The sequence below is a fragment of the Annulohypoxylon maeteangense genome (assembly GCF_022496945.1).
Source record: "Annulohypoxylon maeteangense strain CBS 123835 unplaced genomic scaffold GGS22scaffold_18, whole genome shotgun sequence".
NCBI lineage: Eukaryota > Fungi > Ascomycota > Sordariomycetes > Xylariales > Hypoxylaceae > Annulohypoxylon > Annulohypoxylon maeteangense.
The window spans coordinates 618,101-640,369 of record NW_025953265.1 but is presented as its reverse complement, the minus strand read 5'-3'; the positions used below and the strand labels follow the sequence as shown (position 1 = coordinate 640,369).

General features: G+C 47.9%; 3 protein-coding genes across 3 annotated transcripts; 2 read left to right on the top strand and 1 right to left on the bottom strand.

Annotated features, from left to right (window-relative positions):
- The first annotated feature begins 6,799 nt into the window (after positions 1-6,799).
- On the top strand, positions 6,800-8,838 carry GGS22DRAFT_56637 (uncharacterized protein). Its single transcript, XM_047967433.1, has one exon. It carries the CDS (start codon positions 7,280-7,282, stop codon positions 8,546-8,548), a length of 1,269 nt encoding a protein of 422 aa, XP_047815634.1. The 5' UTR covers positions 6,800-7,279; the 3' UTR covers positions 8,549-8,838.
- Positions 8,839-16,663: 7,825 nt separating this feature from the next.
- GGS22DRAFT_171923 (1,3,6,8-Tetrahydroxynaphthalene reductase in complex with Nadph and Pyroquilon) lies at positions 16,664-18,617 on the bottom strand. The gene is made up of 2 exons (XM_047962684.1): positions 17,091-18,617; positions 16,664-16,810 (listed from the first exon to the last, which is right to left on the bottom strand). The coding sequence occupies exons 1-2, from the start codon at positions 17,887-17,889 to the stop codon at positions 16,776-16,778; spliced, it is 834 nt and encodes a 277-aa protein (XP_047815633.1). The 5' UTR covers positions 17,890-18,617; the 3' UTR covers positions 16,664-16,775.
- On the top strand, positions 18,281-18,832 carry GGS22DRAFT_191992 (uncharacterized protein; the record flags this gene model as incomplete). Its single annotated transcript, XM_047965196.1, has 1 exon — positions 18,281-18,832. One exon carries the CDS (start codon positions 18,281-18,283, stop codon positions 18,830-18,832), a length of 552 nt encoding a protein of 183 aa, XP_047815632.1.
- Positions 18,833-22,269: the final 3,437 nt, after the last annotated feature.

Here is a 22,269-nt window from a genome sequence, read left to right as displayed (position 1 = left end):
CTACCTAGGCCTGTCTGCCTCGTCCTCGAATCTTGGACGAGGCAGACGATGAAACAATAGCTCTTCCACACACGACAAGTTATCTGCACTCCAAGATAATTGAATGGCCCGACCTTGACCTAACTTGACTCTCTTCCTCCCGCCGCCCACCATGCTGCCTGGCTTAGTGCAGTATCTGGCACACATATTGTCGACGCCGGTTCACGCAATTACATAAACCCACCTTGGAGATATCAAATCTCAAGTTTTTTTTGGTTTTCTTTCCCCATCTCCATCACCATCCACATCCACATCCACATCCACATCACATCCTATCCCATCCCGTCCCCTTCCCTAGGTACCTACCTACCTACCTACCAACTTCGACCGGTATCAAGACCGCCTTCACATTCCTCCAATCCGACCCGCGCAACCTTGGCCCCCCCCTCCAAAAGAGGGTGTTTGGGGTGACACAGCAAGCGGCAGCATTGCGCGGAGGAGAAACACCACGTTTCGATGCGACCCTCCCACCCCTACCCTCCCTCGCGCGCGTGTGCATGCACGACATTGCCAATCATTATTTTCATGAATCATAGCTCTGCCACCCCCCCGCGCGCGGAAATCGTCGAACGTCAGCCACTTACTCCAAAGTTTTCCCTTCTCTTGTTTTTTTTCTTATTCTTATTCTGCTATGTATGTATGTATGTATTTTATCCTCTACCTGCCTACCTACATAGTACTTAAGACGTAGGTTCCTGTTAACAAGGGAGGGGTGGGTTTGTAAGAAAGCTTCATGTGCCACTGCAGCAAATAGGTTCTTGAGCTAACGATATGCGAATCAATACCGCCGAGGCGACGGCGGCAGCAATAACAGCCACACGCTGTAGCGAGCTATGGCGTTGTGTATGTAGGTTTCGCCCAAAGGGCCAAAAAAAGTGAAGGTAGCTTGTTAGAAGGGTACTCCTTGCGATGTCTTAGAAGCCGACTTGGATTAGGAGCCTTTCTTTACTTTTTTTCCTTCCCGCTTCGAAGTTTCATCGAATATCTCTTATTGCTATTGGACAGGACTTTCTCAGCTAGCTAGTGAAACCGGAACCCTTCTCCCGTGTCTCTGTTTTATCTGGTTTATTGACGTCAAAGACCTCGAAACAGGAAAGGCAGACTCACTAGTCGCAGTCATTGATTTCCTGTTTGGTAAATATCGTAATCCCGCCATGATATGGTATTTTATCATGCCTTTTTTGTTTCTAGAGATACTGCGAAATAAGGCCGATATTGGGAAGGGAATATCGAATGGAAATAGTTTATCCTGGATGATCGTTGAGCCTCTTCTGCGCCTCCTTGACGGGTAATTGCATCGGTTAGATACGAGCCATGTACAAAACGTTTCCCCGCTGTAAATATCTGCGAATTCCCGTCGCTGATCACTTCGACAGCTCGATGATCAGGGTTAGTGTATTGAAGCCTATTAATCATTAATCGGTTTAAACTAAGCTCGGCATACGGAATGAGGCAAAGAGGCAAAGACAAAACAGTGATGGAGCTGCGGGTGCGAGGTATATCGGGTTCTAATCTCAAGGCTTACCATGCAACAGCATGGTCGATAGAGCGGTCGTTATTGGTCATCGCAGCTTCACGGGGTCTGGCTGTGCTTCTCTGTGATGCTGCCGTGAATTAATTGCATATCTTAGTTGAACCGACACGGAGTTCCACGAAATCTCGTGCCGCCGTGACTGATGAATAGGACGGAGCGGCTTACAGGTTCGTCCGAGCTTAGGATGCCGCGTAACCAGAGCTGCTTGGAGCACGACACCATCTAAAGTCCCCCCAACTCCCACATCCCGAGTACGCCCGACTGAGCGTTTAAAGAGGGGTGTTCGTCCTATTCTACCATACCACTAGCACACCTGAAACTAGGATTTCCTGGGAATTCCCGTTGTTATAGACAAGGTTGGTGACCCGGATATTTAACCAGGGGTGTGGAATTTTCCGAGATAACTCTCCGCATTTTAAAATTCTGTCGTCGTTCGAGTACCGGAATTATAGTCTTCTTTGCCGTCCATATCCACCATCACGTGGTAGCTTGCCCCCGGCTAGGCTACCCGGCCGGGAGAATAAATGGTTACGCTTTTAAGAATATTCGGAGCCGATGTGTGTGAACCCTCTATTGGGCTGCTTACTTTGAGACTTCGTCAAATAGGTATAGAAGAAGCGCATAGAGTTTTCAAGCGTCACCGAAAACGCTATACTGTGTGCTAAAGTGAGCTGAAGAACGTTATGCCCCGCGTGGAAGGACAAACTAATACGGATGTTCATAAACCCAACTTGGGACAATGATGACCTATACTAGGAACCTAGTTGGTAGAACGAAAGGCTAGTTTTGGATTAGCTTCGAGATTTGAGAGTCCATAGTCAAGGATAAACCCTAGTCCATACCTCCAATGAACGAAGATGGAGTTTTGCAGGAGTGATGGTTTTGCAATAGGATTTCAGTCCGTTGAGGTAACGCTCCAAACCTCCAGTACCCAGTAGCTTTGTGTTTAAAACTATAGCCTGTGCTATACGATCGAATAGAAAAATAGAACATTGGATACCATAATCAAGCATTATGCCGTCACCGAATACACAACAGCTATACCGGCAGATATGCTCATCCGAACCCATCACGGATGGTGCGCCTTCGAAAGGCTAGATATATACCTAGGTATGGACGCTTGTTGCGAATTTTAACATCGACCTTGAACTTTGTGAAAGGTATGGCGTCAATGGCGTTGATGGCGTCGAGAGAATCCATCCCATATTAATTTTGTTAGTCGTTACAGGGTTAGAGCTGTGTACTATGATGAGCGGTGACGATTCTATAGTTTCGATGGATATAATATCCATGTGAATATCTCCAATCGGCATCAAATGGTACACCGGATGTTAATTAGTTATATCAGGCATCGTCTTGTCGTCGATTTGTCGATGTCTCGACGCAAGGGCTACACTGAGCAAAAGTAAAAATTACTTACATCAATAGAATACTATTAGGTACATATACCTAGTACCGGTAGTTGCGGTAAGCTGCCTACGATGGCAAATCAACATCCTAACTCGTTGCTCGGGAGCGTTGTCGCACCTGCAGAGTCTTTGTTGACTACAACGTCTGCCCCTCAAACCGCATAAGACCGAAAAGGGTTAAAGACCCATGCACGTGGAACAAGGATGTCCCACGATGCACTAAAGTCGTGGATACGGGGTCCAGAGAATCGCCCGCTAGTCCACTTTGAGCTATTCTTTGTGTCTTTCCGATCTCAGCCGTATTGTACCTGTACGACTCGCAGAGAACTTCAGAACTACTAGGTACTGTAAGCAATATGAGAAATCTAGATGTATATTAGTATGCCTGGTTCTTTTCCAACTGTGGCTGGACCATAGGACTTAGATTCTGCTACTACGTTACTGGTCTTGAGTTGACCTGAGGTTGCGTGATATTCGGGACCTAGACTCTTTTCCTGTGAAAAGTGTATTGTCCCACATAAGAACTATCTTATCCCACTATACATACCTATTGGGTATACTTTCTGAAGCAATAAAAGCAAGATGCAGTCGAGCTATGTGCCAAGTAGCCAAGGTCTTGGATGAGGTATGAGGAGAAGTTAAAGAATCTGATTCCCGATGCATTTAGAGCGCACACATCGCGGATTCTGGGAGTAACTTGATGTGTGATGTGCATCAAGTTCATAAGTTTCGTGCTAGCGAAACTAATGACTCGAACTAGAGGTACCGAGCGGAAGATGATAGAGAACTTAGGGCGGCAGAAGGAGCTATTTTGCTATCAATCGTAGGCAGTCAGGCCTTATCGGTGAGGGTTAGGAATGCGTTAGGATGCAGCCGGAGAACGATGGCTTCGGCGAACCACTCTAGTTGTCCAAGCCGTGACCTGGGGGGCTGGGCAGGAAGGGTTACCATTGGACAAGAGCTAGCTGAACAACAGCCACATGTAGCCCAACTGTGTCCACTTCCCAGGGTATGCTGGATCGAAATGCAAGAAATCTAAAGAGGATTCTTGAGCTTTCGATCGTCATATATCTTAAAAAATCCCGGTAGCAATTCCCATATTGGCTTTGCGTCGGGCGGGTTGAGTTTGAGCCATTGAGAGCTTCTTCGAGCTAGCAAATTGAACGAATCTAGATGCTTTGGGTGATATAGATCCAATGAAAGAGTCGTTCCAGAACCGCTAAGGTAATCGCAGGTTTTGAACCTGACCTAGCTCAGTTTAGTCGTAGCGTGTATAAACAGCTCCGTGGAGTCGGGTAGACCACCCACGGGTAAGATCCTTCCAAGATCCCTTGCTAAAGGAGACTTGTTCGATTTATCACTCCCTAGAAGATGACGAGGCATCGTCCCTGGGTTGGACACACAACATCCTCGTTGCTTCGAAGACAATTCGCTCGAGATAATGGCAAACTTGACTACATCGCCTGACGCGTGACGGAGGTCCGAGAAACTCGATGGAACCACAATAAAGCCCACCGCGCCGAGGGAACCCTTTGGGCAAAAGACGAAACTATCTTATCAGCGGGATGGAAGTTACGAAAGCGTATGTAAAGTAACATTTGTTAGCTGCACCAGAACATCCCATAGTATAGATAGCAAGACCAATCATGGTTTAGGGAATGCCCCGACTATTCAGGGGACGGCGGAGACCGCTTGTCTGATTTTAGCACGCCTAGCTGTAAGGGATGATTCCGGGCATGAATGGTCCCGATCCGCCGGGCCACTGATGCAACATAATAATTGTAGGTAACCAGGTAGATAGTGAATATGGAGTAACAATGTGATATCCTATTTCTTGGGACCAGAAGATGCGCGTTGCCGAATACTAGGTAGCGCTGGTAGCGCTGAAGGATTTATAGGGCTGAGGCTGAGTAAGAACCCATCACTGTCAACCTTGAAAATATCTTGGCCACTTGCGCGTCTCTTAAAGATATAGAGCCTACGCTAGAAGCATTCAAAAGATGATAGGCTTTATGATTGATATCAATGAATAGGGATAGTTGACAATAGCTAGGTGTTATTAGTGAAAAGGGAGTACGTGAGATGAGGCTCTGCTAAGAAAAGTGATATGAAAGTGGGAAGTTGATGAAGCTCTGCTATTCAGGCTTTGCCGTTCAACGGTCTTTGCGCACAGACCATAAACGTACCAACCTTAAGTGCTTATATAAGCAAATCCTGGCCATCCCACCTGCTACGGCTCTTTAATTCCGAATGCCGATTGTACCTGCCTTCGTAGGATTAATGGTTATAATTGCAATTAAATACTTAGAGACATCCTACTTTCTACATAAAATTAAGATTTATCACGTTATGCAGCTATCCCAGTAATAGATATCCCCTGGTTTTCGGATCGAAGGTAACATTTGTAACATCAATTAACTCATACATGTTCACTGTCCAGTCAAGGAATGAAACTTGCAGATGGAATCGCGTCAATGTTACTATAATTTTAACCCCTGGTCGAATAGCTATTACACAAACTCTTCTTCCTGTCCAGATCGGAAGTTATTGGCCTTTTTTTCTACCTACCTAAGCTTGGATTGTCAGTATTATCGGGTTCCTACTCTTTCTGCCTGCAGTGAGACCGTCAACCCTCTCGGACCCGAGCCTCATCTATCTTCATACCTTCTGCAAGTCTGCAAGATAGCTCAGCGACCCGTCTATTAGGCCTTGACATCTTTCCGTTAGTCTGAAGACATCTACTGTACGGCGATATACACCTGCATAAGTCTACGTCTGCTTCGACTCTGCCCTGTTCCGGCTCGGACAGATCTACCTATGACTACTCTTAGCCATCAAGCCAGCCAAGCATTATGTCCTCAAAACCCTGTCCATGGAAACCCCTCCTCGGGTGCTTCGTCAATCATCTGCAGCTGTTCAAGGAGGTATGTATGCACAGCGCTGCTGTCTTCTTACGGATCCGTTGCTTGCTTGCCTGCTCTCTTGCTTGCTCTTTTCCCCATATTATGTGTGTCGCATATCGCAGTGGGCGATTCCCATCAGAGACCGTCTGTTACAGGATCTTAACACTGTGCCGTACACTCACCGCGTGTTGATGCACAGATCTAAAGCTCTCTTTGATTTGACGTACAGGCTACTTTCTTGTTACTTTCATGCCAGATCTACTAAAGTGTACTGCTTTGTGGCTGTTGCTGGTACACAGCGCGCATTATCTGCGAGTCGAGTTCAGCCCATTACATTGGGACCAATCACCGACTATGTCCAAGCAAGTTATTGGTTACCATCAATTTCCCCAAGGTCGAGTCTGCTGCTTAATCGACCACCGGTTACTACCTAGATACCTGGACCATTGATAATGGCATCCGACAACCCGGGGCAGGAATGTTCGCCACTATACGAAGAAACCACTAGGTACTTACCGAAGAGTCACGCCGTGGAGTCTTGGAGCCGCTGTAGGTCTATTAGGTATCCGCGCTTGGTGAATTACTTACCTAGGTACCTCACAATATTAGCACAATATTAGTACGAAGAGGGCAGTGTGTGTCGTGTGTCTGTTCCTTCAACAGCTGACAGCTACCCTAGTCAGCCACCTTATTCATATACGCGGAAGCTCTGTTATTCTTCTCGAGCCAACCACTCGTTTTCTCGCTTTAAATTCATGTTCCGGCTTATACTGCTAACAATCCCTAGGTCTAGGTCGCCCTACCAGTGAGATTCCTCCTTAAATTCTACTCCACCCCGTCATTCAATGGCCTCATACATCCATTGGACTTTTACCAAGCAACCTCTCTGACAGCCTACGTATTCGATGTGGGTCTATCTCTCACTACCTTTCCCTAAGACCAAATCCGGTTTTAGTCAGTCCCCTGAGCCTTTTTATCCGGGTACTTGTACACTCTAAGCAGACTCCCTGTCGACTATCTTATGTCTATGCATATCTCTCACATCCTTCATAAACTCCTTTCAAGGTCACTCAGCTTGGTTTTTGGTTGCTTTTACCTTTCTGTTTGACTGATACCGGGCATAACAGAGGTCGAATCTTCTCCGTCAGCATTGAAGCGGTCTAGTTCCTTACTTTGTCTCTGCCTTGGCTCTCAAGTCGTTACATTGTAAGCTTTGTGCCACCGCACGTTTAAGACTCTCATACATATACTATCTTATAATACTACCCTCTCTACACCCCATCTCATCCCCCTTCCCAATCATGTCCACCGTTGTTCCACTTAAAGACTGAATATCTGCCTACGAGACCACTCGCCAAAATCTTTGAGACCGATAGCAAGCAACTGGCATTACTATGGCCTCCTCTACAAAGGCTCGCCAACCTCGCCTCCGAGCTTCATGCGACGGATGTTTCTTAGCTAAGGTCAAATGTTCTAAAGCCAGGCCAATATGCTCCCGCTGCTTGGCTTGCGGCATCGAGTGTCGATATTCACCTTCGAGCAGGGCAGGCAAGCCCAAATCTGATCCCAGTGGAAACACTCACGCGAATGGACCCCAAGATATGCAGCAGATGCATCACGGCATGATGGAAGAGAAGAACATCACATATTCCACAGCACATCAAACGCCGCCTGAACATATGTTCACTTTCGAGACCGGATGGACCACTCCCCCCACTAGCATGGACGGTGGTCTTAGTCGAAACCCTTCAATATCGACAGGACTTGCTTTGCTCGGAGTTGAAGATCGAACGATGGGCGAACATGACCCAATGTCCGCCCCGCCAGAGATGTATTCATCGACAATGCCATGGACCCCCCCTACAGACCTTTCGTGCGCGACATTTGGCGACATCCCCGTCACAACAGGCCCTATACCTAGCGCTCAGATGCGGTCCCAATCGTTCGACATGTCCATGTCAACACCGATGGCGTGGAACGACCCGGTCTCCCACGATATGATTGCATACAACCAAGTACCAACCCCGACAAGCATGTCTTCCAATTACTTCCCTAGCCCAACGACAACGCCTACAATGAGGCCAGCTGGTCCACGTCATAGATCATCATCATCCACTATCAACGGAGGTTCTTGCACGTGTTTTACGGCTTGCCTGCAATCGCTTCAAGCATTGCACAATGCTTCTTCGCCAGCATCGCCACCTTTTGATTTTGTCTTATCTCTGAATCGGAAGGCGGTCGAAGGGTGCGCGGCCATGTTATCCTGTACAAAATGCATGAGCCGATCTGGTACGCATACTGCAACGATGCTCCTTGCCACGGTTATCGGTAAAATAACGTCATTCTACAAAACCGCCTCTCACTCTTATTTCGAACACGGCGGTATGGGTATGACACCGAACAACCCGGGGACCAACGTAGGTGTCAGTCTTGGCGTTTACCAGCTCAATGGCGAGGATGGCAAATGGCTAGAGCTTGAAATTCTGGCTAGAGAGCTTAGGAAGCTAGAGGAGGTGTATTCCAGGTTCCGGGAAGTTGTCTGTACAGATTTCTCTGACGTTCCTGATGTCACGAAAGCTATGATCGGCTACCTTGGACAAAGCCTGGGGTCCACGCTTGAAGTCATTAGCCATAGGAAGGGAGATATGACTTTTATTGCCTAAAGCTTCAGGCGATTATTATGATAGGTGCGAACACGGCACCAAGCCGCATACTATCGGACGAGATTACGATGTGACGCAGAAGAGGCCCAAACGACCTACGCAGCAATATATACGTTTCAAGACTGGCTAATTATAATGATCAACTTCGATTCCATTACAACCCATACGTTCTACATTTTCGAGTTGGATTTCGCCACAGGGTTCACCATAGCGAAAGCGAGTTTCGGCGCTCTGAGGCAGGTGTTCTATTTTTCAAGCCGGAGTCAACTGCTTTTCTTCTCTTTCTCACTAGGGCATGGTACGCTTGGTCTAGGATAAGTGACGGGAGAAAAAAGTTAAGCTATCAACCTAGAATATTATCTCGCATTTTTGGGTGGCTATTTGACCTGCAAGACAGGAGGCGTTAGGATGGACTGATTCACAGCGGTCGGAGAATACGTTGCTTTACCATGGCAAGCGTCAAGCTATTCTCCTTTTGATCTTTCTAGAGATGTGACCAATGTACTAACATTATGAGCTCGACGACAACATATTTTATTCAAGATCTCTATTTGGCTAGAAAGAAACTTGAGTCTACAATCTACAATTCAAACATGAACATTGGGTGGTTCCACACCGCCAGTCGTAAAGTGCATTGAAGCGTATGCTCGTTTTCGAGGCGGCTACTTTGTTGACTCAGACAGCTCAAGACTAACAACGTTTGCAACCTTGGCTGACGATTGGATGTGCGGAAGTTTAAAAGCCTATGGAAAGACATGCAGATTGGTCGGGACTTGTCGCGCGGCAGATGCTTTGAAAGTATCACCGCCGCACAAAATCAGGGGCGTTCATTTGCTATAACCTCGTGATCCGAGTCATCACTTTTACGACGCTGACAGAAGCGTCACCTTACGGGGGTTCCGCACACTTTCTTACCGTCAGCACTCTAGCACGGGAATAGCCTTCAACACAGCAAGAAAGATCTGATCGCACCGGATCTATAGGTGGGATGTAGATCACCCATGCTTAGTCACTACCTAGGTGTTAGAGTATAGGAAGGATAGCAATGGGTAGGGGACGTCGGTGGGCACAAGATTACTAAACACGTCGATTGTCAAGCTCGTCCTAGGATTGCTTACCAAAAATTTTCAAGAAGCGGAAATAAGGCTTAGCTTCATACGAAGTTCCAATTTATCAGCCATTTAGATGGACTGATTTATAAGTTCCATTCCGGAGGAGAATTTTGGAGAGTCATTTCGGAAAGCCAAGCCTATACCAGTGACAAGCTGCCAAACCAGCAGATATTCAATTTGTAAGACGTTACTTATTAGATGATGCGATGCAACCTGCCGACGACATGTGGGGGGCAGAGTATTGGGCAGCCACCCGTGATGACGGTCGAGAACCCAAAGCGTAGGTAGGTAAAAATCGACTCTATTCGGATATGATTGGTTCGCATTTCGGATCGTCGCTTCTAGGCACTGTAGAGCTGAGCCATGAGCCACAACGATCCTACAACACACGTATTATTCCTTCTTTCTAGAACGGTGACTAGACTGCACAGAGATGTGACTGCCTCCCATTTCTCCCGCCTTAGTGCTTCCAGCCACTCCGAGAGGTTAATTCAGCTTTTGAAGATCTCTCCCTCATCGTACATTGCATAGCACAGCCCCGCCGATGCCGTTCATTCTCTCTCAATACGTACTACGTCAAGAAAGCAACATTGGGTCGATCACTGTGGCCGGGTCTCAGCTACTACTGCATGATGGAAGCTTGGCGTCGCTAAAGTACATTCAAGGTATGTCTCCAGGGCCACGAGGCGGGGGATCGATGGCATCATATTTCGTTCCCATGCCACCCTTCGACCACGTGAGGCTGAATCGGCCATTCTGGCTATACTATGCGTACCTACTTTGGAATTGGTATCACAAGAATAATAGATGGTGACCACTGGTAACTGTTACGCGCGTCACGAGTATTTTGAGAGACCGAATACGGTTTATAACCCAGCTGCGAGAACGAACACGTCGGTGAGTAACTAGCTACTTACCTATAGACTCAAATAGATTAAACGCGTATTAGACTTCTGACAGGAAAATGCTTTTATGGCCGCTATCCTTAGTTGCGATGTACGATAATGAGAATCAGATCACTAATTTAACATTTCTAAAACATGATGAATTTCAATATACAGATACCCAAGACTATATCAACAAGGATTAACCCGAACCTGTAACTTATTTTAGAAATCTTAAAAAATAAGGGAAATTTAATGGATTACAACAGGGAAGAGTATAAAGTCTATTGCAATAGTTGCATATAGTAATACTTTCTTTTTGCTTAATACTATAGGTACGAATAAATACACGCAAGCTAAAGTGGTCGAGTAGGATTGCAGTGATCTTAGAGCTCACGTGCTAGGCTCGATTTGAAATAGCTTGTGCCTCTCTCTTGGGTCGTCCACGGAATACGGAACCCACACCCCAGGTACAAGGTTCCTAGGCAGCCGAGCAACTATGACCAAACTGTTGAAACCGATGGAAAACAATTCGCTAGCGGGGCAACCCCACTGTAACCCTCTTAAACCTTATCTCAAGGTAAGTAAACAGTCTAACTATTTTCGTATTAAGTAAGTTTTTAGCTTTGTAGATCCCGGGTCTGCCGTTCTCTCCACTCAAATCGTACCGTTTGAATTCCCAAACTAAACTAAACTCTTCCACACCTTCAATTCTATACACCTACCCAGGCATATTCTTATCTCACTCACACTTAAATCGTTTGGGGGCTATATTGACTCTAACATTCGATCTAGGAATCCCCTACCAGACTCTAGGACTAGCTGAATATTGAATATCTATTTCTCACATCGGGACCGAACCCGTAACACGTGTTGCACCTCCACAGGATTGTCGAAGCCGTCCCCACCATTTACATACAAAATCTGGGAAAGTCGAAGATCTTATCATGGAGGATCATCGGATCCTCACTGCCTCACATATATTACATACGTGTGTACCTAGGCTGCTAGGCTTCTAGGCTACTGGGTCATAGACTCATAGGAGCGGGTGATTCCGACACTGTGGACCTGCAACTCAGTTACCGAACACGGAAGTATCTTCACTAGGTACCATTCGTAGGACAAATTCGCTCTTGGATTTCCTCCGCCAAAGAGTAAATCTTACCCATCGTCCTGGCTGCCTGGAAGACGCGCACCCATTCATCTTGAAGTCCATAATGCGCTGACACCTACCTCCCTACGCTCAATGGTTTAATCGGCCCGCACGGGTAAGGTCTATGCGAGATACTTAGCAGGCTAGGACATAAACGAGCTGCGTATGCAGGCCGAATCACCCCAAGCGAGAAAAAAACCAAAGGTTACTTACCCAGTCAGACCTTAGATTGGTCTAGAAAGGACCCACGCGAAATGCTTTTTTGAATATCGACCCTAGATTTGATTACCTAGTTACGCTCTAGACTCGTCGATGCTAAACCAGCTGTTTTAGATGGTAGACAACAAACATCGTGGACCTATAAGGTGCGGGTGGCTTTACAAAACCCCCCATAGATGGCGACATCGACCTTCACGTATCGTACAGGTTGCTTCACTCGGGTGGCTGGCCGAATCCCGCGATACTACCATGTGGCTTCACCGGCTCTCCTCACCGGTATCGGTTAACCGAACTACATCTACACGAGTCGGACGGGCTGGATCGCCGATTACTTACCTTGAGGTAGGAATGCTCCGTTTAGGGACCGTCAACGGATCGCGAAGCGCATTCCATCACCTCAACATCAATTCATCGATGTCTACCTTTGGAGACTTTGCGCGAAATGCTTACTTCCGTCCTTCCCCGAGAGCTATTATCTTCATCCACCTCCGTCAAGTCCACGAAGATAGGATGGACCTACCTTTCTAGCCTTACTGCTTCATTAACCGAGGCGTTGGAGTACTGAGCCTTCCATCCTTGGTACATGGGCTTGCAGCTATCTGTAATACAGCTCTAGAATCGACGTCATATGAGAACGTTGTTTATTTTCAGGATAGAAGCAGGCTATCGACTTACTAGCATCATGCGCTAGCTACAGCGAATGTTGCCAAATTGGACAACACCTCACGCCACCACACTTGCTTCCCTACCAAAACACACACTAAGGTAATACCTGTGATATGCTTTAACATCTTATAGCTGATGACTATGTTTACTAGCATTGTATTTCTCGGTACACATTGTTGGCGGGCCGACCTTGTTACCCCCACACATATTACGTCCGTATGGATTCTAACTATGAGTGGCGCCTTAGCCTCACAGGTCCTGTGGGAATGTCTCCGGTTAGTATACGAGCCAGTCATAGTCAATTGCAGAACAGCCACTACACAGTTCTACAGGTACCAACTCATGTCCGATCAGATATACTTTATGCTCTCTGTTTACGAAGTATCACTTAACAAGATCCTACCATCAGAAACCCTTTGTTTCAGCCCATCTGACAACCCACTGTGTCTAAGCTTATCAAGGAGCGCCGCCATAACCTACGAGTTGGAGTTGGCGATGACGACGGTGGCTCGGCTTTGATACTGACTCTACTTTGCTAGGATACTGATCCATCAATAAAGCGCCCAGGAATATGAAATTGTTGAAATAGGTAGTGAAGCTAATATCGTTCACCTTGCTGACGCCATGGGGAAATTGGCAGGGCTGATATTAATCGAGCACCCTTGACAAGATATCGCAACCCCCGAAGACTGCTTGTCGCCTCAACTTACTGCTTATGTAGTAATCGGCTGGTCGCGAATCAACCCAATAAGACAGACATCTTACCGATCCCTAGTCGCAATATCCATCTTGATTCGTCCTCGGCAAGGTAAGCAGAATACGGAACGTCTTCTAATCTAACGCCGTGGAGGCCCATGGGGTACAATCCAACCTACGCAATCCTTATTAGCGGGATGTCATAGAAGAATCACCGAGTTTCCGTCAAGAGGATTGCGCGCTTCTCGACCACGAGGAGAGAGAATTTCTCAAAATAAGTCAATCCTAGGGACTTTTACCAAGGAATGTATTCATGCATCGTACGGTATTCCAACAGGACGGAAAGTCTGAGCAACAGCTACGTCAACACGTGTGATAAATCCGTCAAGGTCGGATAGCCCTATAAGGTATCCTCCCCCACGTGGTTACACGGGTGACAGCTGGAATACCGAATCCTTTGAAGGTGAAACGACCCAAGGCTCGATTTATCCATCCTTCCCTCTTCTCGATAATCCCATGTCACTCATCATCCCGCATCGCGCCGTCATCATCAGCAACCCGTCAAAAGTACCCCTTACCTAAGTCGGATTTTATAACTTCCGCGCCTCCAAGGAAATACAGGTCGCTAGTTACAGCATATGCCGCTTACTCACATTCGCAAAATGCACACTTGACGTCTATAACATAACTCTCACTGCCACCCATGCATAAACCGACCTATATACCTCGTCAATTATATGCCTGTCATATGAATCGTACCACAAGTATTATCTAATACGCAGCGAGCCGAACTAACGTGTATTTTACTTGCAGGAAGGTATCATTGTACGTGTATATGTACATGTCCGTGGTATCCGAATGTAAGTGTTCCCACGTGGATATGGGATTGTTACTGAATGTAGCTCTACGGCAGGGGTCTATCATGAAAATGATCATGAACTCGATCATGAAATCTCCTACTAGGTAACAAGAGTAAGCTGATAACAAGCGAGGATCGAGAAAACGTTTGTTGGGTTAGGATAAGACATGTGCGCGCACTATGCATCTATGGATTTTAGTAAAAACCCTTCATGCGGTGTAAATCGCCATCAAACAGCCTCGGGACCCAACTGCCTACCTAGGTACCTATCTAGTACCTAGGTCCCCTTAACCAAGCATTCCAGGTCGTACGAAAGGCGCGCAATTACATTGGCAGTTGGATTAGAGTTACACAAGCATAAGCTCTTCTCTAGATGCTGACTTGCCTAAGAAGTAGGTACATTGCGCGTTATCTCATCTCACCTCACCTTCGTCTCGGAGCCCTTCGAGCTATTCGCTGGAAGCATGTTGGTCATACGCGCCCTTGGCGGCAAATAGGGCTATACAGGAGAAAGAGGCGGTAAAATGCCATCTCCAAAAACTAATATTTACACGCTTATGTGGCACAATGTGCAACCTACTTCGCTCTCTATATCCCTTGTTCTTCTACCTTCCCTAACTTCCTCTCCGATTTCCCATTCCTGTTTGTCTCGTCCTACGGCTCCTACCTGCTACTGCGACGATAGTTGACACGTCTATCCACTCGATTTTTGAGGCGATGGTGATGGGAAAACGCGGGATCCGCTGGCTAGCGGGGTCCTTGCATCGCGATTCGCGATATGCTGCCCTTGGTGGTCAGCAAATGTTCGAGCCGCTCTCCGTGGTGCTCTATCTGCTTTACGTTGGTTGGACTTGGCCGGTTTACGGGTCCCTAAAGCCGAGCTTTCGCGCTCGCCCCTTGGCGTGGGAGTTTTCGGGTGCGATGGGACCGCGGAGATAAGCGATTGGAACATGGTCGCATCATTGATCGATTTTCCCAGTGCTACCTATGACCTACTATTACTACCTTACTACGTAGCGAAAGGGTGGTGGGTAGTAAGTAATCGCGAGCCTCATCGTGCTTCTCCGCCAACCCTTATGGTCCCCCATCCCTTCCCCCCAATGTTTTTTTTCCCTATTCGCCATTAGATAGGTACTCAGGTGGGTAATCCATCCAGCACGCTACATAAGACGGGGGTTCTTCGATTATGACCCAAGGAGCTTATCGCTGGGGGGTAGCTTATGTGCATACGGGCGATCGCCTACACTATACCATGTTGCCTGTAGGAACAACTACCGAGAGGGCACCTCTTGCGAAAGGATGCGATCCCGCGGAATCCGGGGGGCGGTCTGGGACGTGCCTTTCTGATCGGCGCAAGGTAGCCGTACCCAGGACCAAGGCGTCTAGAAGTTCTGTTGGAAGGGCGGCAGAAACTTGCAGATCCCTTGGCGCGTAGGAATGCCTGTAAATAGCTTCGTTTTTTTTTTGGTTGGAGGGGGGTTAGTAGGATGGGTTAAGATATATCGAGAATTAACATTCGTAGTCAGATCATGCGTTAATATGTTTATTTCAAGGGCCTTGCTTTGTTGTTTATACTATATATCTAAATATCTATTCATAGCGCTTATTGGTTACGTGGAGATATCTCCGCACCTACCTACATAGAGCCATAGACTAACCTACCAAGGGATTTACATATGGATGGATGAGATGACGATTAGACTTTATTACCAAGCTGCAACGGGCCGGCGATTATGTTCACATAAGCTGTCTAATTGCTGCACCGGCTGATACTCCGGCGGTATTAGATCACCGGGATGGTCCCGGGAATAGAGCCTCACGACAGATATTCGCCTTCAGTCAGGTACTAGCAGGAGATTAAGATACCAAAGGGTGACGCGGCTGTGATGTCAGATAGATAGGCGGATGGCGTCGAACGTATAGATAGCCATATAGCAGCTTATACAACTACAAAAAAAAAACTCGGCGTGCATGAGACGTGTCTTGGTGAATCTGACATCTACGGTGGCCACGGCGCGACATGGCTACTTAGTTTGGTTGGCGCCGTTACTCATCAGCGTCGTGCGAGGTAGGTCATCTTCACCGGCTCACCGAGAGACGGCTTGGCTTACTCATAAAGCCGACGATGGTGTGAAGTGGCGACAACGACGACGATAGCAATGGCGTGAAGAATTACCCGCGTTCGTGTTTGATATCCATCTTTTATTTTATTTTATTTTTTTCTCATCATCTCTAGTCCGCCCCGCCTAAGTCGGGACGAGAGCTACACAAGAATACGAAAAAAAGGGAAAATCATCGTCTCGCTACTTCGATGCTTTAAACCCCGTAGTAACAGAGCCATTTCCTTCATATACCCCTTATCACCTAATCCACGATCACGCCTATTCCCGACGTTTCCTTTGAGCTTTCTCCTCTTTCCCATCTCCTGCACCTTTTTTCGCCACCTAGGTATGACAAATCGACAACCTGCCGTCTAAATAGCCTACTTACTAACCCAAAAAAAAAGCCCCGACGGCATTCTCCAGAATGGCGCCGAGTAAAAATCTGACATGCTCCGCGCGTTGCTAGCTGCATGCCACGGCAGCTTGGGCGGAATAAAAAGGGCTCAGGGGGGGGATCCCGGTCGCGCGTAGAAAATCTACACGCCGCCGCCCGAAGCACGGATGACTTGGCCTGCAGTAGTTGCGGAAAAAAGTCAGTCATAATAACTCTCTCGTATCCGTCTGCCTAAAAGGCCAAGAACCTTTTCTAAACATCACAGCGCATCGCATCGCATCGCGTCGCATTACAAAAAAACCTTCCGATATAATGAGGGAAGGGTGTAGGTAAATGCGACGCCAAAACAGGATAAGACACGGGGCTGTGCTGCGCTGTGCTGTGCTGTGCGGGGTGATGATCGAAATGAAGAACGAACGAACGAAAGAAAAGGAAAGGAAAGGGGCAAACAACTCACCGTTAATCCACTCGCCCTCATCGCTAATGAGGCAAAAAATCGCCTTTCCGATGTCGGCCGGGACGCCGACACGGTCAAGGGGGCACATCTTGCGGAGGCCGTCCTTGATGGTATTGATATCCATGCCCTTATACCCACCCGGCACGTAATGCCAGCTGTTCTCATCGAACATATCCGTCTGAATACCACCTGGCGCAATGGCATTGCACGTAACGCGCTTCTTCCCACAGTCGACGGCGAAGGCGCGCGTGAACCCTTCCACCGCGGCCTTGGACCCCGCGTACAAAGCATGGTTCGGGATCCCGGCCATCTGCGCCGCGATCGACGACGTGAGGACGATACGCCCGCCCTCGCGACAGTGCTTCAGCCCCTGCTGCGCGACGAAGAACTGCCCCCGGCAGTTGAGGTTGAAGACTTGGTCGAAGAGCTCCGGCGTGACTTCGGTCTCCTCGCACCAGACCTCCATGCCGGAGTTCGAGACGACGTAGTCGATGTGCCCGAAGTGCGCGATTGCCTTGTCGAACAGCGCCGCTACGTCCGCGGGCTTCGCGATGTCCGCTTGGATCGCGACCGCTTTGGACCCTAGCTGTGCGAGCTCGGACACCGTTGCGTCGGCGGAGCTGGAGCTCCGCCCGTAGTTCACGACGATGGAGGCCCCGCGCTTGCCGAGCTCTAGCGCGATGCCTTTGCCGATGCCGCGGCCCGCGCCGGTGATTAGCGCGACTTTGCCGGCTAGGGGCTTGATCTGGTTGCTCATCGGCGCGGCGGCCGGGTATGATGAGGTTGCGGATGGGGCCATGGTGTTGACTGGTGTTGACTGGTGTTGGGTTTGTGGGGTGGGTAGGTGTCGGTGTAACGACTGTTGATTGGGACGTATGTATCACACACACAGGGAGAGAGAGAGGTGTCACAAAGTCAAAGGACTCGAGTCAAAAAGCGAAGATATCTTTCGAGAGAATGGTGGTTGGGAGATGGGATAAAGAAGGATGGTGAACACTGTCCTAGCTTCTACAACTAGGGATAACCTTCCTCTCGACTATTTCTTATAGCGAATTGAGGCCCCAAGGAGCTCCGGAGACTCTGACTGTGCTATGTCAGTCCGGTTTAAGGGGTGAGGTGCCGGACTCGTGGCGGACGGAGTCGCGACTACAGAGATACGGAATAGATCGGAGTCGCGACTATAGAACAGAATGGCGGATGGCGCGAGGACAGCAAGACATCGAGAGGGGGTCTTGGTTGGGATGCCAGGGACCCCGATGGTTGCTGTGTGGCTCGCCATACCTGCTTTTGCTGTCTGTCCTATACGCGGACTGGAGCAAGGGGGCATTCGCGGAGTCCATAATGCCGGACCCCACGATTGCTACAGACTTTCGGGTCCGCATCATTACGAATTACATACCGTGAGACAAGCGTTAAGCCATCGAGCGTATCATCTTCAAAATCACGGAAAAGATGTTGGTTTCGACTGCAGGATAAGAAACCGTTTCGACCCTTACCAAGATGCCCCTATTTCGTCAAAGGCTCACCTATGGAGATCTTTTGCGGCACGTCGTCTGATGCGCATAGCAGAATGTATGGCACGCCACTCTGCACTAGTTACCCCACTGGATGTTATCGTCATCCTACTTGCGCCCGCCTTAGCCAAAGTCAGAATGTCTAAGAGGGAGCTGGCGTTGCGCCCCAACGGACTTCCGGAAATAAGCGCCACTTGTGCGACGCGAGGTCTTAAATATTCCCATTAAAGCGATTTTTCTGACTTGGGAGTCATGAAAAGGCGGACGACAGGAATCGACATGATTAAAATGAAGGATGGGAAAGGATGGGAGACTTCTTGTAAGCTGATGTTTGTTTTCTTTAATTTTCGGGTTGAAAATGTTGGACGGTTGGAAGGTAAAAAGGGGCGAACACCCCGATTCAATCTCGCTGTTAACTAACTTGTGTCACCAAGAGCTTTGAACATTTTTCGAATCGCAACTACCGATAGTTGCTCTTCGGCTTGAGAGCCGAAATCTAGTCAGAAAGATAATACTTGACTGCATTTAACGGGAGAGAACAACCCGAAAGGGAGGTCGACCGATGTTAGTGTCATCAACTTAATAGGTTGCGGCACAGTCATCCTGATTCCTGATAGGTACGAAGGCCAAGATTGGGTATACTAATTATACTAATAAGATCGATCCTTTCTTGATATAGGAGGTAAGCATAAGATTTAACCCGCTGGCTAACAACCAACATAACGGGAAGCAGATAGATCGGATCAGCATGACCGATGCGATACCATCGAGTGGAGAGAGAACAACCATATGTCGGTTGATGATCTATCATATATTCTCATCTCGTGACTTCCAAGACCGAGACCGAATCCGAGCCATAGCCACCGAGGCGACCGTCGCCGCGTAATGTGCAATGCACAATGCCTCTTTTTGGATCAATCGAATAGTAAATCATCTACCTATTCATATCTCGATCATAGAGCCGCGTGGCTCGTGGCCGGGTTCCCAACATCTCTGACGCCAGCCCATCTCTCTCCAACATAGGGGTTCGCATAGAAACACTATTAGAGTAGATAAGTATTCAGGGTTCAAGGTTAGCGGATATGGGACTGACACATCAGACGATGATCGTCGTGTAATAGTCATATATCGCTATCCTTCCTGCGCTGATGATGATGATAAAACAGGTTGAATTGAGATCAGTTTAAGCTCATAGCCGCATGAAAACTTGGTCTCGGCAACCAGTACACATTAGGTAAGATCCGGAGTCGTACCCCTTGCTATTGAGCCCCTGTCCCTTGCGTGCGGGTACGTTGAGCGACCCGAATACAGGGATAGACCAAGATCGGCTCGCCTGAGATTTGCTTAGCAAGATATTTCGTAACAGTACATATCTTGAATTGCATCTAGTGATACATTGGTAACATTGCAATATGTGCCTATCAAATAATTGACGATGATCTCAATTCCGTTATGTTGAGATGTTTGTCTCACGTGTAGAAATCGGAAGGAGAACGCGGTCGATCCTAAAGTAGCGAGCCGAGATAAGCACAAGTAGGTAAATAAACAAATCGTAGCGACATCCTGAACAAAGTCTATATTCTCACTGCTCACATAGGTGTTCATGGAAAGCATACTAGCTGACTAGGTAATACCTTGACATATTAGGTTAGATTCGAGTGTGACAGTGAAACGTTTGACATGGTACAACCGTAGTATTGTGAACTCCGCGTGTGTGGGGGTAACATAGACGCCTCATCCCATCTTCTTCTGTCCTACCTAGGTGAACAGGATACCAAATCTGACCCGAACTCCAGCTAGCTATTTCCGGTGTGACTGTTATACATATATACCTACATACACAAATGCATAATTTGAGATATCAAAATACTGATACGTCACGAAGCTACCTAGGTTCAAGCTGACCGACTCATGACCCGGTCAAAGATATAAGATAAAAGATCTGGAACAGGCTCCTTGGCATCGTCTTCCGCCTTAATGAGTAAGTCTGACACGCATATAAACTATACGTACTGTAGTAAGGTAGCATATATGCAAGCACGCAAGCACGCAACACGCAACGCAGCATGGGGGGGACCCTAACCCAACCAGGGCGATACCGCCGGCGCGGGATAAATCCCGAAAAGGGACGCTGAGGTCAGCCACGCTTGCGGGCGCGGAAGTTTTAAGGCCAATTGGAAATATACGCAGGCGAGGGAGGTATGGGCGGAATGGATGCCTCTTGGACATAACATCTTAGGAGAGGCGCACCGCCAATTTTTTAACAGTAGGTACCGTACTGGGTTGGGTAGATACCTGGCTGACCCTACCTGCATCGACTTGTGCTACATAATATCTATAGATTATACTATACAAACGTACCTAGGTAGGTTGTATGTATAATGTATATACATACATACATACATGCTAAGGTGAGGTACCCAAGCTGTGCAAGCACATACACGTCTATTGGCGGGAACCGACATCACTAGCAGCATCTCGCGCAGCGGAAAGCTGCCGACGCAATCCAAGATGAAGGGTGTCATGTCATTAAGGTGGCGGTGCGATCCCGAGCTCATACGACAGAAAGCCCAGACCCTTCCACCCGCGTCCTCGCACGTACGACGTACATCACCTAGGTACCTAGGGAGTGGCGGGCGTAGATTAGGTAGGGGGGTTCAATCAATTTGACCCTCGCGTACAGAGGAGTACGGAGAAGACGGATAGGCACCTAACCTAACCCCCTTTGCTGAGCCATGACAGGCGGGCGAACCCACGCAGACCCCTGAACGGGCAATTGTGGCTTGACGCCGCTAATTACCACGCTGCTTCTATTCCCTCTTCTCGAATGACACTCGCAGCTTGTCGGAAGCACGTAAGCGGTCCTCCGCTCGTCGGTAGGAAACGTGCGTCCTAAATAGTACCTAAGTAGTAAGTAGTATACCTAGTGTAGGTACATATGAAGCAAGGTGTATCGCACATCATCGTCGGTTAGGGCTGGAAGAGAAGAACGATATCCCACGCGGGAAATAAACCACTAGATAGGTAAGTACAGACATATAAGGTATAGGGTGCTTATGGACCCGGAGTTAGGACAAACCATTAAGAGCCCCCTCGCGAGAGCCCCTTGATATGTCATATATCGCAGACGTTGAGAAAATAAGGTTGATGGCGGGAGGTACTGTAGCTTATTGATCGCTGACAATCGAATCATTAAGGCTGAAATTATCTAACAGATTGCCTCTCAACGAGAATATGTAAGCGCTTACCAAAAGGGCATAACGGGACTTTATAAGTGGTCGTTCCACATGGTCATTACTAAGGCCCATGCGTATTTACCCATGTTTTATGACAGGCATCGTACACTATGCCGTCTCTAGCAGGACGCTAGAAGGGCTTTAGAAAAGTTATCCAGGTTGTATAACATGTGGTATAACGTGTGGATGGAAAAATTCCCGCGGAGAATATCCAATTCGTAGGTACCGACGAAAAGTCTCCCTGGGTCACGCACCTCGGGACATACATAAGCTGTCACTTGAAACGGGAACAAGCGAGCGATCAAAGATGTAATAGGTACCTATTCGAAGCAGGCCATGAAGAAATATGTATGAGTGAGTCAAAGGTCTATTGGAAGCTCAAGCAAGCAGCACAAACACGCCGGAAATTACTCCCCACTAGCCAGGGGC